The sequence below is a fragment of the Parasteatoda tepidariorum genome, chromosome 12, assembly GCF_982258835.1.
Source record: "Parasteatoda tepidariorum strain Cologne lab strain chromosome 12, Ptep-v5.0, whole genome shotgun sequence".
In the NCBI taxonomy this organism is placed as follows: Eukaryota; Metazoa; Arthropoda; class Arachnida; order Araneae; family Theridiidae; genus Parasteatoda; species Parasteatoda tepidariorum.
This window is the reverse complement of record NC_141766.1, coordinates 24,234,570-24,250,538: the sequence shown is the minus strand read 5'-3', so window position 1 is coordinate 24,250,538 and position 15,969 is coordinate 24,234,570. Positions and strand designations below refer to the sequence as shown.

Here is a 15,969-nt window from a genome sequence, read left to right as displayed (position 1 = left end):
TTGTAATATATAAAATAAAATTGCATTGTACTTTGTTTACGCTGATAAATATATTTGAATAAATTTTCTTAACATTTTTAACTTACTTTAGATTCTCCATTTTTACATTCACTTCTATCGTACCACCATTTATTTTCCAGGCGAGCCAAGTCACCATTTTCCAGCATTGTCAAAACAGCAAGATTTAAACGGTCCCTGAAATATGTAGAATAAAAAAAAGATTGAAGTTTGGGAAAATGATATTCAACTTTTAATATTCAACAGAATGAAAAATGAGAAGAAATGTATAATCATTCAAATTGCGGGAAAAAGAAGAAATTGGATGCTAATTTTCTTGCTCATAGCGGTGTTGAATTATTTCTCGCAATTTTTAAAAGAGGATTTTTTTTTCAAAAAAGATTGAGTTGAATACAGAGTGTGTATGCTGCATTACATTTTCTTGGTTTGCATTAAATCAATCTTTGTATTTTTGAATAATTTTAGTTACATGGAAGATAAAAGGAAAATGTGAATCAAGTGTTTACCTCATTTGCATTAAATCTTTTGGTTCTGCTATTTCGCTTTTGCTTATTTTAGTTCACTTCGAAACTTGTATCCAAATTTTGAATAAATTTATTTCCGAATAAGAATAGGGGAATTAGTCTAATTTTTAAGCTGACTTATTTTAAGACATTTTTTTGAATTTTATATTTTTGTGCTCTTTTCAGTTTGTTTAAAATCATTCACTTGTAAAATTCTTATCTTAATTAAATTAAATTTATTTAAGAGAAATAAACATTATCAACTTGAAAATCTTTCTTAAAATAGATGGTGATTCAAGAATTTGCTGAATGATATCTATATTAAAATTAATGCGCAATCTTGAAATGTTATTTTTTTAATGAATATGTTTCTGAATAAGAATAGGGGAATTAGTCTCATTTTGAAGCTGGCTTATTTTTCAATTTATTTATTTTCCAATTTCATTTTTCAATTTATTTAAGATCACATAATAGCAAAATTCTCATCATAATTAAAATATATTTAAATAAAAGAAATAAACATTATCAGCTTGAAAATCATTTTTAAAGTACATGGTGATTCAAGAATTTGTTGAATAATATCTATATTAAAATTGATGCGCAATTTTGAAATATTATTTTCTCATAAATATATTTCTGAATAAGAATAGGGGAATTAGTCTCATTTTTAAGCAGGCTTATTTTAAATATTTTTGATAAATTTGCGTTTCTTTGTGAATTTTTCAATTTATTTGAAATTATATATATGTAAAATTCTCCTCACATGAAAAATACACTTTTAAAGGAAATAAACGCTGATCAGATTGAAAGGCATTCGTCAATTACACGGGGATTCAAGAATTTATGGAATAATACATTTATGAAAATTTATATGCAATTTTTGAAAGTTATTTTTCAATAAACTTAATTCTGAAAAAGAAAAGTGAATTTGCCTCATTTTTAAACGGGCTTATTTTAAGATATTTTTAAGAAGTTTGTGTTTTTTGTGTACACTTTTCAATTGATTTGAAATCACGTATTTGTATAATTCTCATCATAATTAAAATACATTCATTTAAGAGAAATAAACATTATCAGTCTAAAAGTAATTCATCAAATACATGATGTTTCAAGAATTCCACGAATATTACATGTATAAAAATTGATACGCAGTTTTAAAGCGTTATAAAATTTTGTTCAACAAAGAAACAATAAAAATAAAATGAAAGAAATTATAATAAACGAGTAAAATTCGAAAACATGAAGTTTCCACTTAAGGTAACACCTCATTCAAATTCAATCCCTAATTCATAAATCTAGTTTCAAAATTCAGTTCATAAATTTTATCTACTTCTTTTGAGAAAATGTTTGATAAATTAGTTAAATCGTTCAATATGCAAAATTATTTTCTCATGCATGAAAGAAATATTTACCTTAGGTTTGATCCTACGGGTGTTGCAACACCATAACCTTTAGCATCTAAATTCCTTCCCACTTTCATGGTATCACATGGTTTTCGTTCGTTAATGTATTCATTCTTGGTTGATTCCATTAGAAAAGCATATTTTCCTTTTGATTCTCGAACTCTTTGGATGCCTTCTTCATAGGTGCGCACAAATACATGTTTTCTGGAGTTCATGAATTCCCACATGCGGGCATACACAGGAATTTTCCCACTTTGTAGCTTTTAATATGAAATTAAACCTTAAATTTTCACATTTATCATACTAAAAAAAGATATGGTATATAAAGTAAAATATTTTATTGCTTAAAATTAATTTCGTGTCATGTTCACCTGTTAAGGTTTAAATTAAAAAAAAGGAAATTCATTTGCCAATTTAAACCATACAAATAATTTTTTGCAATAAAAAAAATTTTTTTAAACCATTTTATAAAGCTGTTTTGGGAATTAAATGGAAAGAAAAGTATCGACTAAAAGGTTTGTTGCAGTAAAATGATCAGCAGTGCTTTTGTAAAGATGATATTTTTGAATCAAATTTGCTGCAGATTTATTACATGTGTCAGTAGTTTCCAACTAACGGAAAATACACAAATGCATGTGATTGCTTACATAAAACTCTCTCCAGAAAAAGTTGAAACTATTGCTTTTTATTATATTACCACAAGCTCTAGATTAAGTACTAACTGTCTGAATCATTTCTTGTTAAAAGGAAATCATTTTCGCAACAGCCCTTTGTAGACCAAGGTCATCATGGTGGTTAGAAGCTATATATATATATATATATATATTCTTTTTTAATTGCATGGAATTCGAAGTACAGAACTATTTTTTTATTATTTAGTAATTAAATTAAATCCTTTAAAATTTATGCCAGTCTCATTAAAAATTTCACATCACTAAATATTTTTTTCTTATCGTGGTAACCGTGTTGATTTCTTAAGTAGTAGATTATATATATTTTAGTTGAGAATTTAAAACTTGCAATAAAAAGAAGATATTTATGATAATTCTAGATACATTTAAAATAAAACATTGAATATGAATATAAGTAACGTTAAAGGACAATTTATAAAAAAAATACCTAATCTAGTTAGTTTCACAATTTGCCTTTTTCTAAAGGCATAAGTAAAATAATTTTTTTATAAAAATGTATGCAGGTTTTAATATTAAGCGCTCTTTACATTATAGTCAGATCTTAGTTGAATAAAATACGTAAAAATTAAACACATTTAAATGCATTGTAAAATAATACTTACCAAGTTTTTTGATAGGTCTTTTAATTTTTAAAAAGTGGTGACGAAAGCAAAATAAACGTCGGCATTTTAACACATTTCTGACAAATGCGCAGTAATTTGTTAAATGTACAAGAAGTATATGCCGCCATATCTCAAAATTTCAAAATGGGATGGTCAAAAAATATCCTACAAGTATCAACGTAAATTTACTACCACTATTTTAAATTCCCTAGATCTTTGGTAAACCTGTTTCAATACGTGCAATTTATTTCATTCATTTAGTTATGTGCGAAAAAATCCACAGATAAACTTAGAAAATGAAAATATATAACATAATATTTCTTTTTACGCAACGTATACTTGCACAAACATATCAAATTCTTCAAATTTGCGCTTGAAACAGCACACATAATTTTGAATTATGAACTAGTGAAGCATGCAAACAAAATAAAAAATAAAACTGATTGAAAACTGAAAAGAAATCTCTTGATTCGAGAAGGGCTGAATTTGAGAAACTTCAATTTAGTGCAAAGGAGTATAAAGGGAATAAATTTTCCAATTTTGTGCGCTTAAAGAGTGTTATTTTCAGCATCTCAAAGAATTCCAACGAAGAATAAACTCCTGACATTTTCCTATCTGATGGCAATGGAAGAAAATCTGCAGGGGGAAGTCTGTGAGATTTCTAGATTAACAGTAATCCCACCTTGAGAAAAATAGTACAATATAAGACGACAGGAAGGTGCATCAGGAAGAAAAATTCTTTCAACTGTACGCACAGAGCACCTAAATATATTCTTCTATTTACTTTAAAGAAGAAAGGTTATTTTCCTTTCTATCTATAAATAGTAATTTAATGCAGTGGAGTGATAAAAACATTTTTGTTGCATAATTTGTTTGACGAAAAACGAATTCTATTTTATTTCTAAACTATCTCCTATTTTAATATTGTACAGTGTGCCAAAAATAAACGGATCACCCTGAATGACTTTTTATCTAATGATAAATCAATTTTGCAGCATTTTTAATACAGTAATAAGAAATTAGCGATCTTATCTTGCATATTGATCATTCTTGAACTTGCATCTATTGCATCGAATACATTGCATCGAATATATTGTATAAGATATGTATTGATTGCTTTGTAAGTACTCAAATTTAACATAATGGTTTGATTTAAAGCTTTAATTAAATTGTAGAAATGTTATTCGATATCAAGGAGTTAAGATTGATTAGATTTGAGAGTGTATCTACTGCTCAGTAAAAAAAAAATTCAAATGAAATTGCAATAAAAAGTTCTAGTACCCAGAGAGCAGCCTCCATAAAATCTATTTTCACCGTAAAATTTTATATTGTAATTTTTACAGTAATATTTATTTAATTACAGTGATTCTGTAAATATTACTGTGAAAATTACGGTACGGTACTTAATTAAATTGTAGAAATTTTATTCGATATCAGGGAGTTGAGATTGATTAGATTTGAGAGTGTATCTACTGCTCAGTAAGAAAATTCAAATGAAATTGCAATAAAAAGTTCTGATACCCACAGAGCAGCCTCCATAAAATCCATTTTCACCGTAAAATTTTATACCGTAATTTTTACAGTAATATTTATTTAATTTCAGTGATTCTGTAAATATTACTGTAGAAATTACGGTACATCAGATTTCTTTTGTTCCGTAAATTTTTTTCTTTGGAATGGATTTTACGGTGAAATGTATCGTTTTTCAGAGTGCCAGTACTTTTTACCGTACATTGATTCGGAATTTTTTTACAATGTGACTGTAATCGGTATTTTACATGGGGTGGCATGATAAATGTTGAACTATCAGAACAATAACTAGAAAAACGATTAAGACCGAGTGCATATTTTTTCTTCCAATATCACCTTTTAACCAGTAGTAAAAAGTAATTGCAGAACATACTAGTATTATTCATATCAAAGCTATGTCCATGAATTTTATAAATTTTATTACAACTGAACTATCTATTTTTTACGAAACTTATAATTTATTAATTAATATGTCTATCATCTCAGATAAAGGGATTCCATATCAGTGCCCAATCAAAATGTCCGTCAAAATAATACAAGATCCAGCAATAGCACACGAGAAACTAAAAATAAGTAAAAACATAAAAGATAGGCAAAATTGAAGTGTAAAAATCACGGCCACTTCTAGGTGAGTCAATAGAAATGTTTTATCAATAAATTCCAAGATTTTGTCAGTGATACGTGTGGCGATTTCAATTGACATAATTGGGAATAACCTTTTAATGAAAATGTGAATGCCCTTGATAATTATCTATCTTTGATAAATACTTACCCTGAAAAATTCCTGTGTCGACGAGTGCATTAGGGTTCCATATTCAACTTCTGTTTGTTTTGCTAAATCATCAGCTGAATTAATTGGAGTAACCATACGTTCTACAGTTAAAAAAGCCGCCAAGTTGGCTGTATAGGATGAAATAATTATAAGAGTAAAAAACCACCAAACACTTCCTACGATCCTGCCCGCAATAGACCTGAGAATAAAATATGACATTGCATAATCTATTTTTAATGTCTTTTAATATCTTAGTTTTTATAAATCTATTTGTCTTTTTACATCAAACAAAAAAAATCATTTGCACTTTGTCTCAGAAGAGTTTTTCAAATTTAGATTGCTATCAGGTTTTAAAATAAAGCGAAATATTTTCATAATATTTCAACTTCTGATTAAATGTAACTATCACAATTGAAACAAAAATACTAGTCTAAACTGCTCTAGTATAGAAATGCAATTTATTTCCGTTTGTTTTATGCTGATTTGGATTTATTTCCCCATGGCATATAAAAGAAGAATTATGTAAAAAAAAAGCATGTATATTTTTCTCATATTCGAGGATAAAAAAAAAAAAATTCCAATTTAATTTCATAAATTAGAAAAAAATTAAATCTGCATAACATCGATTGGTTTCTCATTCGTTAAACTGTAGTTATATGTTATACTTAGCATTTGGAGCGTTAAGAATTTTAGTTTCCTCATCATTAAATTAAAAAGATTGATTATGTCTTGTAGAAATATTGAGAATATAATTAAACCAACAAATTGTCTGGCTTTTGCTTTTATTCTGAGTTCAAAAGGAAATTTTTTTTAAATATAATTTGCTTCTATTTTGCGCAACATTTAGCTGTTTTGGTTAGAATTTTTGTATAATGGGGAAAAATTGATTTTCACTTAAATGATAATTTTCTTCTAAATGTTCAAAAAAATGATTCTTTTTGATCTCTAACATTTAAAACAAAACAAAATATTTCGTTATTTTTGTGTCGTACTTAATTCTAAAAATCTAGAAACTAGTACTCAACAAATAATGTTCATTTAATTCACTTTTGTTAATTAAATTCTTACAAAAATAGCTTCTTCAGTGCAAAACATGAAATTGCAAGTTCGGCTAGTTAACTTTTTTTTTAAGATTCTTTATGTTTTTGTAATAAAATTTCTGCAAAACAGCAGCAAATAAAATTTTTCCTCAACAGAAGCCTCAAAAAACCGCAATTTGTTTTCCTATAAATCCAATTAAATTAAATTATTTTAATTGAACTTGAACAACCAGATTAATTTCTTGAGTCTACTACGGATATAATTGCTTAAGTGTTCTTAATGTTAAAACTAGTTCAACGCTTCTAATTTTATGATCATTATAACACAAATAGGATAATACGACAACCAATAGATTTCATACCATGAAAATATTTGTAAACATTATTTCTATGCATAAGTTATTTTAATAATTTATGTTTGATAAACCTGTTTCTCAGATTCCATAAAAAGCCTACCTTTCCAGGTATTTTTGTCGACATTTCCTAAACAGTTAAACCAGTTAAGCTCGTTTGACGTATATACACGTCTTACCAATCTCTATTGTGGTGTGTTTGACGTCCATACACGCCGGACCAGATCTCTATTGTGATGCGTTTGACGTCTATACACGCCGGACCAGATCTCTATTGTGGTGCGTTTGATGTCTATACACGCCGGACCAGATCTCTATTATTGTGTGTTTGACGTCTATACACGCCGGAACAGATCTCTATTGTGGTGTGTTTGACGTCTATACACGTCAGACCAAATCTCCATTGAGATTCGTTTGATATGTTTACTTATTGTGTAAAAAAATACCATTGACTATTAAAAAACTCGAATATTGTTAATAAAAAAATTTAAAAAAATTATAAAAAGAACAGTTCTAAATTTATGATAAAACTGTTAAAAAAATCTTTTATATATTATATAAAAAAAAATTATTAAAAAAAAATTATTATAGGAATTCTGGCCTAATGTTCGACTTTCAAATACGTCATTGCTTGATTTTAATTTCGCACCGTGTGGGGATTTCATAGAATTAAATTCCGTGCTTAACTGGTTATAGATATTAATTTTTCAAGACAAATATTAGTTATAATGCAAAGACGGAGTTGCCTTACCTTTTGTGAACAACGATGTTACATTTAAGTGACTTATTTAAGTTATCACGCTGCTAAGTTTTTCAATTATACATGTTGTTCATTATTTTCAGTTTAAAATGTTCATTTTCTAACCTTGAATAATAAAAGAAATGCCTTTCTTACCTTTTCGGGGAAATAATTATGGTCTGATATATCTGGGTTATGATTTTAGAAATAAAAAAAAAATTCAAACCAACTTATCGCTATGACGCCATGACTGTTACATATTTTAAAAGACGTATGTGATAAACCTGTTACGTAAATAAAATTTTAGTTTAAAAATTTTAAAAAAAAATGCTCCCTCCGTCCCAAGTTAGGTCAATATTTAGATAAAAAAAAAATCCTAAATTAGTTGCTACATTTCAAGTAGATGGAGTCATAAATAATTTCCGATGCAGTTTAGAAAATCGACGCGAGTAAAATCATGCTACTAATGAAGTCACGATTCATTAGCTAGAAGATAGTTTTATGCGATTACTGGCGGAAGAGTCTTTACAAAATGGGCGTGGCTTAAGGCTGTGCGAACTCTGGATTTCTTAAACTAATTTGGTAATGATTTAGGATGAAATGGAGGCAATATATGGTAAGTAAATACTGTTGATTGATAGAATAGCGTTCTAAAATCTCTGATAAATATTCAAATAAAATCAGAAAATCATCAGTATCAATAATCAGTACAAAAGTATGAAAATGTAGCAACTAATTTAAGACGGACAGAGATGCCAAGTTGCTCCGGACAGCAAATATATATTTTAAAGTGATAATTTATTAATTGTGATTCTTGGTTTAATAAATTCAATTTAGTAGATTTTTATCCACCACTATTTCTAAATAATTCGTAGTCTTATATAATTCACCATTTTATAGTACTCATGTCATGCTATACCTTTTAAATAGCAAGCAAAAATAGTCAAATACTTGTAAAATTTACCTTGTAGTTATTGACCGCTTTTTTTAATTATTTCGACGCGTCCGGAGCAGTTGGAATCTCCGGACTGAGGGAGTGCATTATTAAATATGACTGAAATAATAAACCCAAATGAGTATTCTTTAAACAGAACTAAAAATATTTTTAATATTTTTTAAATTATATCACCTTTCTTTAGCATACTTACCTTTTATGCGCCGCTATTGATATTAGAGAAAAAATATTTTTCAAAGTGAGTGATGAATTTATAAAATGATACAACTTACCTGAATTTACTATAAATTTCATAATAAAAATTATTACACATGATTAAAAATAGTGACATTTGCAACATTCTCGATCTTCTTAAGACGTCAACACGTAACATTGAATGTGACGTCTACCCCATCAATACATATGGGAAATCTGCGATTGACACAATTGTGAGGATGATGTGCTAGGTTAAGAAAGCTGAGAGGGAAAACAGCAATTTTGAGGGGACAACAAAAAATGACATGCAAAGAGAGGGTTCAAAGTTCATAATAAAATAATTATGCTTTAAATATTTGTTTAGAGTTTAATTTGCTGCATAATGTGCAACGTTCTGTTGATTTGCCCATACGTGTATTGTTATTTACTTAAAGGAAAATAAAAAATTTTGCTTTTTTCGTATGTTTTGGATTTTAAAAATATTCAAAACTGTTTTTTAATTTTTTTAAATCTCGGGAGTGATGAAAAATTTGAAAAAAAAATTGTTTATAATAATAGTTAACGTTATTAAGAAATTTTAAATTCTATTTTGTTTTCGAAAATGAAATGCAACAAAAATATTTTCTTTCCGTTCTATATTAATTTTTTCATAAAAAGATACTATTTTCATTTATACTACTCAAATTCAGAGTGAAGTTTTAATACGCATTTCACTTTCTTTTTTGCAAAATATTTTAAAATTAAAAACTTTATCAAAAAAGAACTTTTAAAGATGACATATCTTAAAATTTAATTCTTTATTGAGACCAACACTGCCGCCGATCGAACAGCGCCGATAGAAGTATTTGTGCAAGGCACAAATTCTTCTATCGGAAAAGCTGTTGTGAATCTTCTTTTAACAAATTGAATGCGCAAAAGTAATTTTTTAAATTACATTAGATGAATTTTAATGCGAAAATTCTTTTTTAAATAATTATTATTGATGACAAAAATATGTTGGAATCATTTGTCTCACAAAAGCTTACATTAAAAAAATATAAATATCTACATTATTATGCTAGTGTATTAGAACTCTATTTTCGCATTTTTGCAATGGAATTAACAGTTGTGTATGGAAATGAGTTACATTATACAATTTTCTCCAAATACTTTCGTGCTCAGTGCTCGCTATTAGAGACGCGTTTGTTTTATTAATACTTCCGATAAATGTCTCACGTAAAACATAAGCGACGAGCAATGTTGATATTGAAACACTAAACTCAGATAGCTCAAATATTTCCTTTTTAGTATTTATGTCCGATACGCAATGAATTCGTGTTCACTTCCACGCATTATTACATAAAATATCATTACTGGGGTTAATAAAATTCTTAATCGAATTAACTCTTTTTAATGTATGCATCTTTATAGATTTATTGTTGTTAATGGTATACATTTAATATAACTGATTATTTCATACATTTTATATCCCGTTTAAGAAACTAATTTAGCAATTCTTTAATTACAAAGGGCATTTTTATATAACATATAAATTTATCAGGGCTATTTTATATCTTACTTGCAGACAAAATTTCCCTTTTTGAGAAAAATGTTTTAATTTTAATTAAAAAAAATATATTAAATGTAAACATAAGGGGATTGATTGATTATATATATATATATATATATATATATATATATATATATATATATATAAGGAGGGCACCACATAAAAAATAAGAAACAAAAACTGAGATGAAATTAAAAACAAATAAATTTAACTAAAAATGTCTTATTATATTTATCAAAAAAAAGCTTCAAATGAATACATCGAGGATTTACTTCAGAGATGATGAGGAAAAGCACAAAAGGTACACCAATACACTCATGCCTAACATCAAATTCCCTTGTACCTGGGGCAAATGTCACAACCCTGTTGCATGAAGGCGCCTAGAGAAAACCAAAGACTGTTATGCAAAGAAAAATCATTAGAAGCTGATGGACCCAAGTAGTTATCTTCATAACGCCATTCATGGGGTGAAAATCGGCTAACAAGAAATAGTACAACAGATACTCCTACATAAGCGAAGATGATACACATCCAGATTTCTTCGGATAGTGGATTCATGAAAGAAAATACACCTGGCTCCCTGTTCAAAGGTTTCTTGATCATTATACTGATTCCCATGGACATGAAAGGTTTTGTAAAATCGATTACATTCTCTCTGGCTGATGTAATTGTCAGAGGAGCTATTGCCATGTCTGCATCCTGAAATAGGAAAGAAACGGTTTCTCGGAATTAAAGTATACTATAAAATGAGAAATAATAAGAATAATAAAGGGATCGTCTTAAAAGCTGCTTTTAATGCAAAAGTAAATTAAGCTTTTAATTATCAAAGTTAATTAGAATGCTTATTGCGATCATAGATATATTTTTCATTTTTTGTTTTCTATGCGTAGTATAACTCATTATCACACGTTAAGTAGTATAACAGTATTTCTTTTTGTTATTATTTATTTTAATTAACTCTTACACTGGTGAAATTCCGGTTCAAATATGGTATAAGGAACAGAAACTTTGGTTGCACCATCCTTTAAATCCACTTTACCGTAAAATCTATTTTTACCCTAAAATATTATACCGTAAATTTTACAGTAATGCATATTTAATTAGTGTGATTCAGTGAGTTTACGTTAGCTATTACTGTAAAAATTGTGGTATAGCAGTTTTTTTGTGCCGAAACATGTTCCGGTAAAAATGGATTTTGCGATAAAAAAGTACCGGCAGCCAGAGTGCTGAAATTTTTTACCGGAATTTGATCCGGAATTTCTTAGAGTGTACTAGATTCTCCATTTTAACAAACATTAGTTTTTTTTTCAAATTTTTTAATTGTAAAATCCAATTTTCCATCTACTTAGTTTTATTTAAATGTTACGTATTACAGACGTGGGAAGTACTGAAAAAGTGACATAATGATAGAGAATGCTTGGATCTTCATGATTTTTTGCTAAACGAGCTTTGTACCTTTAGGGAAGTTTTTGTAGTACAATTCCTATACCATGGTATTTTTTTAAAATATTTTTGGCATTAATTATGTAAATTTCTTATAGATACTTTGGTCATCACATATTACATACATTGTATACATATTGTACTATTATGAGTAAAATAATAAAATAAATTAACTAGTTAGTAAACGCTGTGTAATGGCATCAGGCAATTTTTCTTGATTGATTTAAATTTTTTATTTATAAAAAAAAAAAGGAAAGAAAGAAAATGTAGTTATTTTTAACTTATAACCATGAGCTCTAAGCAATGAATCCTCTATCTATAAAAAATATTTTGTTGTAAGTCAGTAGGTTAGTATCTATTTTTGAAGTTACGTGATTAAAACTATTTTTTTAACTGAAATAATTCAATATAATGTGTATTAAGTATTTAACATAGAGTTACGTGCGTACTAGTAATGCTCCCTGGTGATTACTCTATTTGTCATAGAGTCGTCTGGCTGCCTTGCATTATTTGAGCTTTTGGATTGAGTTCATAATGGCAAGGAAAGGGCAGCAAATTTTGAAATGAAATCCCGGTGACTTTTACGAATTTAAAGCTGATCAAATTATAATTTCCACGATCTGCTGCTGTTGAGTAAGTTCGTGTTTTGACTTTACGTGATAATCTGCATGCTAATCTTTTTTAAAATCAGGTAAACTCAATCATCTATCGGGACTATGAAAAATTCCGGATCAAATGACAGTAAAATGTAACGAATTTCAGGATGCCGGTACTTAATTCCGCAAAATTCATTTTTACCGGAACATATTACGGAACAAAAAATCTGATATACCGCAATTTTTACAGTAATAATTACTGTGAAATCCCTGAATCCACCTAATTAAATAAATACTTTAAAAATTATGATACAATATTTTACGGTAAAAATGGATTTTGCAATAAAGTGGATTTTAACGATCAGGCACCTGTAAAAGGTATTCATTCTCGGGGAAATAATCACTTTTAAATTACTATACCGGTTTTAATAACACAACTTCATTGAGACAAAACACATGGAGAACTAAACTACATAATACATAAAATATAAAATAAGCATTTACTAATCACGTCACTTTGTGCTGCCATCTATATTTCATTTTGAAAACTACATTAAACAGAAACAGTACCCCTTGTGCCGGTACTTTATGCCTTAATTTGATCCGGAATTTCTTACAGTGTTCCATTATGTCACTTAATTCATTCCATGGATAAGAAGCATATTCTTCAGCATATGCACTACACTATTATCTCTATATTCCATTATTCGGAAATATTGGGAAGCCAAATTAAGGCTAATTGCTTAGTGACGAAGTGTCTGACCTTTGAATAGATGAATCAAACACATAAACACATTGAATGAGAAATTTCACAGTCACGTAGGGGACTCTCAGTCTGTATATTTTCTTGCAATGTTTGTTAAAGATGCTTAAAATTTCTCATAAATCTTAACGAACTTATTTAATTAAATCATATATTTCGGGCCAAGATTGAATATTTCATAAGAAAATCTAATATTAGGCACCTAATATCTATTTTTTTACCTGTACGTGACAGTGACATTACTCAGGTAACATAATTATTCATTTTTAATATTTTATATTTATAGAAATGAAATGAATTATTGTACCTTCCTTATGAGCTCGCCAACCATTCCATTCCATCCAACATTAGAAGTAGGGTCTTTTCCACCGTAAGCAGAATCATTTACTAATTTTATTATAAAACTGATCTTTAAGTTATCAGCTATTAAATCTGCTAAATCTTTACAATAACCTTCAAACATGTCATTGCCTTCTAAAATTACACCTGATTCCGCCACTTTGTACATCAAATATGGCTCTTCCTAAAAAGGTTTATCAGTTATGAGAAATTATTCAAAGAATATATCAAATATAATTTTAAAAATTGGTCGCATTACAAAGTTTCAGTTATTATTTCACATTTTGAACCTATAACCTGAAGGTCAAATAAAAAAAGGGACACAGTACTCGCTTAACAATAATGTGCCCCAGGTTCGAATTCCAGCTTCGACTCGTCACACGAAAGCTGTTTTCGACTCGCAGCGACTACAATCCTGACATAGCTATCTTATAGAGTCCTTTTTATTGAAATAACATAGTTTGTTTGTTAAAATAACAGTACTTGTCTGTTTAAAATAGGCACCTGTTTTTAAATAACAGTATTTTTCTGTGAAGTAAACTGTTTTATATTTACACACAAGTTGACAGTTTTTCTTTACTAAATTTAACAGATATTTCTTTTGGTGAGCATAATATGAGCTAATTAGTCAAAAATTGTCTAACGATACATTGTGGAAGTTTTCTGTTCTTCGATATTTAAAAATGACAATAAAAAATGATAAATTTGTTTTTAAAGTTCCACCTCATTAAGCTACACCATTGGAGGATTGTTAGAGAAATTTTATTAACAGATAAAGTAGTTATAATCAATTTGCCACCATTTAAACTCAATCCGTAATCTTTGAGTACGATTTAACTTTTTTTTTGTTTTAACTATCAATCTGCCATGGTCCATTTTGGAGAATCAAATTCATATAAATATGTTATAGCAATTATTCTTTCAGATTTGTTTTTGAGCAGTTATTCTTACAGATTTGCTATTGAACAGTTATTTCTATACGTTTCTTTTTATTCAACAGTTATTTCACATATTTGTTATTAAATAATCTGCTCTACTGATTTGTGACTCAATATTTTTTCTTTCAGATATGTTCTGCAACAGCTGTTCTCCAGCAGTCCAACAGTTATTCTACCACAGTTGTTATTCTACTATGTTTCCTGCTTATTGGTTATTCAAAATATAAAAGTATGCGTGTTTTGTATTTCGAATGACCAATAATGCGCTTATGTTATCGTGAGGCTGCCTATAACACAATTAATCATTATTATTATTTTTTTTTTTTTAATGGTGCGAAAATAAAATAAACTTTTGTTTCCATTTTGAAACGATTAAAAATTGAAGAAAAAAAACTTTATTTAAAATGGAATTTGATTAAAAACTTAATTGATACTGAATCTGATAAAGGTAGAATGAAATAAAGCAGAAAAAATTGAATCAGCGTTTAAAGGTCTTTTGTGAAAGATATATTATATATTTAAAATAACTTCACTTGGAAAAAAAAACTTCAGTATCTTTTTATTCATAGTTACTTCTATTCATTACTCTTTGATTTATGTTCGATCAAACGAAACACAACTATTAAAAAATTTAAATCTTGGAATATGCTTTGCTTCATTTTTCATTCACTCAATTTATTTCAATCATTTATTTCATTCATTTAGTTCTTTCAGAATTAGATCTGCTTAAAGTATATTTTAAATATTTTCTTATAATTAAACTTTTGCTTCCTTATTTCTTTTCTGATTATTTTAAATATTTAATTGAACTTTAAAAGGAAGAATGATTTAATTAATTTCATCGAAAAATCAACTCGTTAGTTCGTAAATCGAGCATAGTGGTTTTTTTAAAGGTTTCAGAAAACTTGAAAAAAAATTATCACTAGAAGTAAATAATGTTTTTGATTTAAAAAATGGAAAATTATATTTTCATTATTCTGTAGAGAGGTTAGCAAACTTTTTTGCTGACCTACGCATATGAACTTCTGTCTATTTATTCTACACTGTAAGAAAACTGCGAAAGTTATAGAAGAAATCCAATTTTTTACAGAAAAAAAAAACTGTTCAACCCTTTGACGGTTATGAACGAGTTCAGCTCGCAATCGAATCGTGCCTCATAATGCGCGCAAACGAGTTCCGCTCGGGTGCAAGATTTTGACCGTAATGAAGTAACGAGCACTACTCGCGTAGTGAAATTTTTCCCCAATGCGCGCTGACGAGTTGAGCTCGTTCGCCATTATTATTCTGCATTGACTATGTTAAAAACGAAAAGTACGTGAAAACTGTTATTTATATGTACTACGAATACTTTAAGAAATTTTTAAAACACGTGAGGCGAGCTATCTACCGCATCCAGAGAAGCCAACTTGCTCCGCTTTGTAAAATAGTATTTCCTAGTGATGGCGAAAGTCAAGTTACTTTCAGTTTAGCATTTCTCCTTTTAAGTAAGATTTTCACCACTAAATATCAAAAACTATTAGTAACATATAAAATGCACCG

General features: G+C 28.2%; 1 protein-coding gene across 2 annotated transcripts in view; it reads right to left on the bottom strand.

The window, feature by feature from the left end:
• LOC107436206 (glutamate receptor 1-like) overlaps positions 1-15,969 on the bottom strand; it is a 147,221-nt gene that overhangs the window by 16,133 nt on the left and 115,119 nt on the right. For both annotated transcript variants that reach the window (XM_016047817.4, XM_071188134.2), the window contains exons 9-13: positions 13,461-13,676; positions 10,695-11,050; positions 5,521-5,719; positions 1,934-2,184; positions 87-195 (exon numbers count right to left, since the gene is read on the bottom strand). In XM_016047817.4, coding sequence (XP_015903303.3) covers positions 87-195; positions 1,934-2,184; positions 5,521-5,719; positions 10,695-11,050; positions 13,461-13,676 — 1,131 coding nt within the window. The remainder of the gene's footprint in view (positions 1-86; positions 196-1,933; positions 2,185-5,520; positions 5,720-10,694; positions 11,051-13,460; positions 13,677-15,969) is intronic.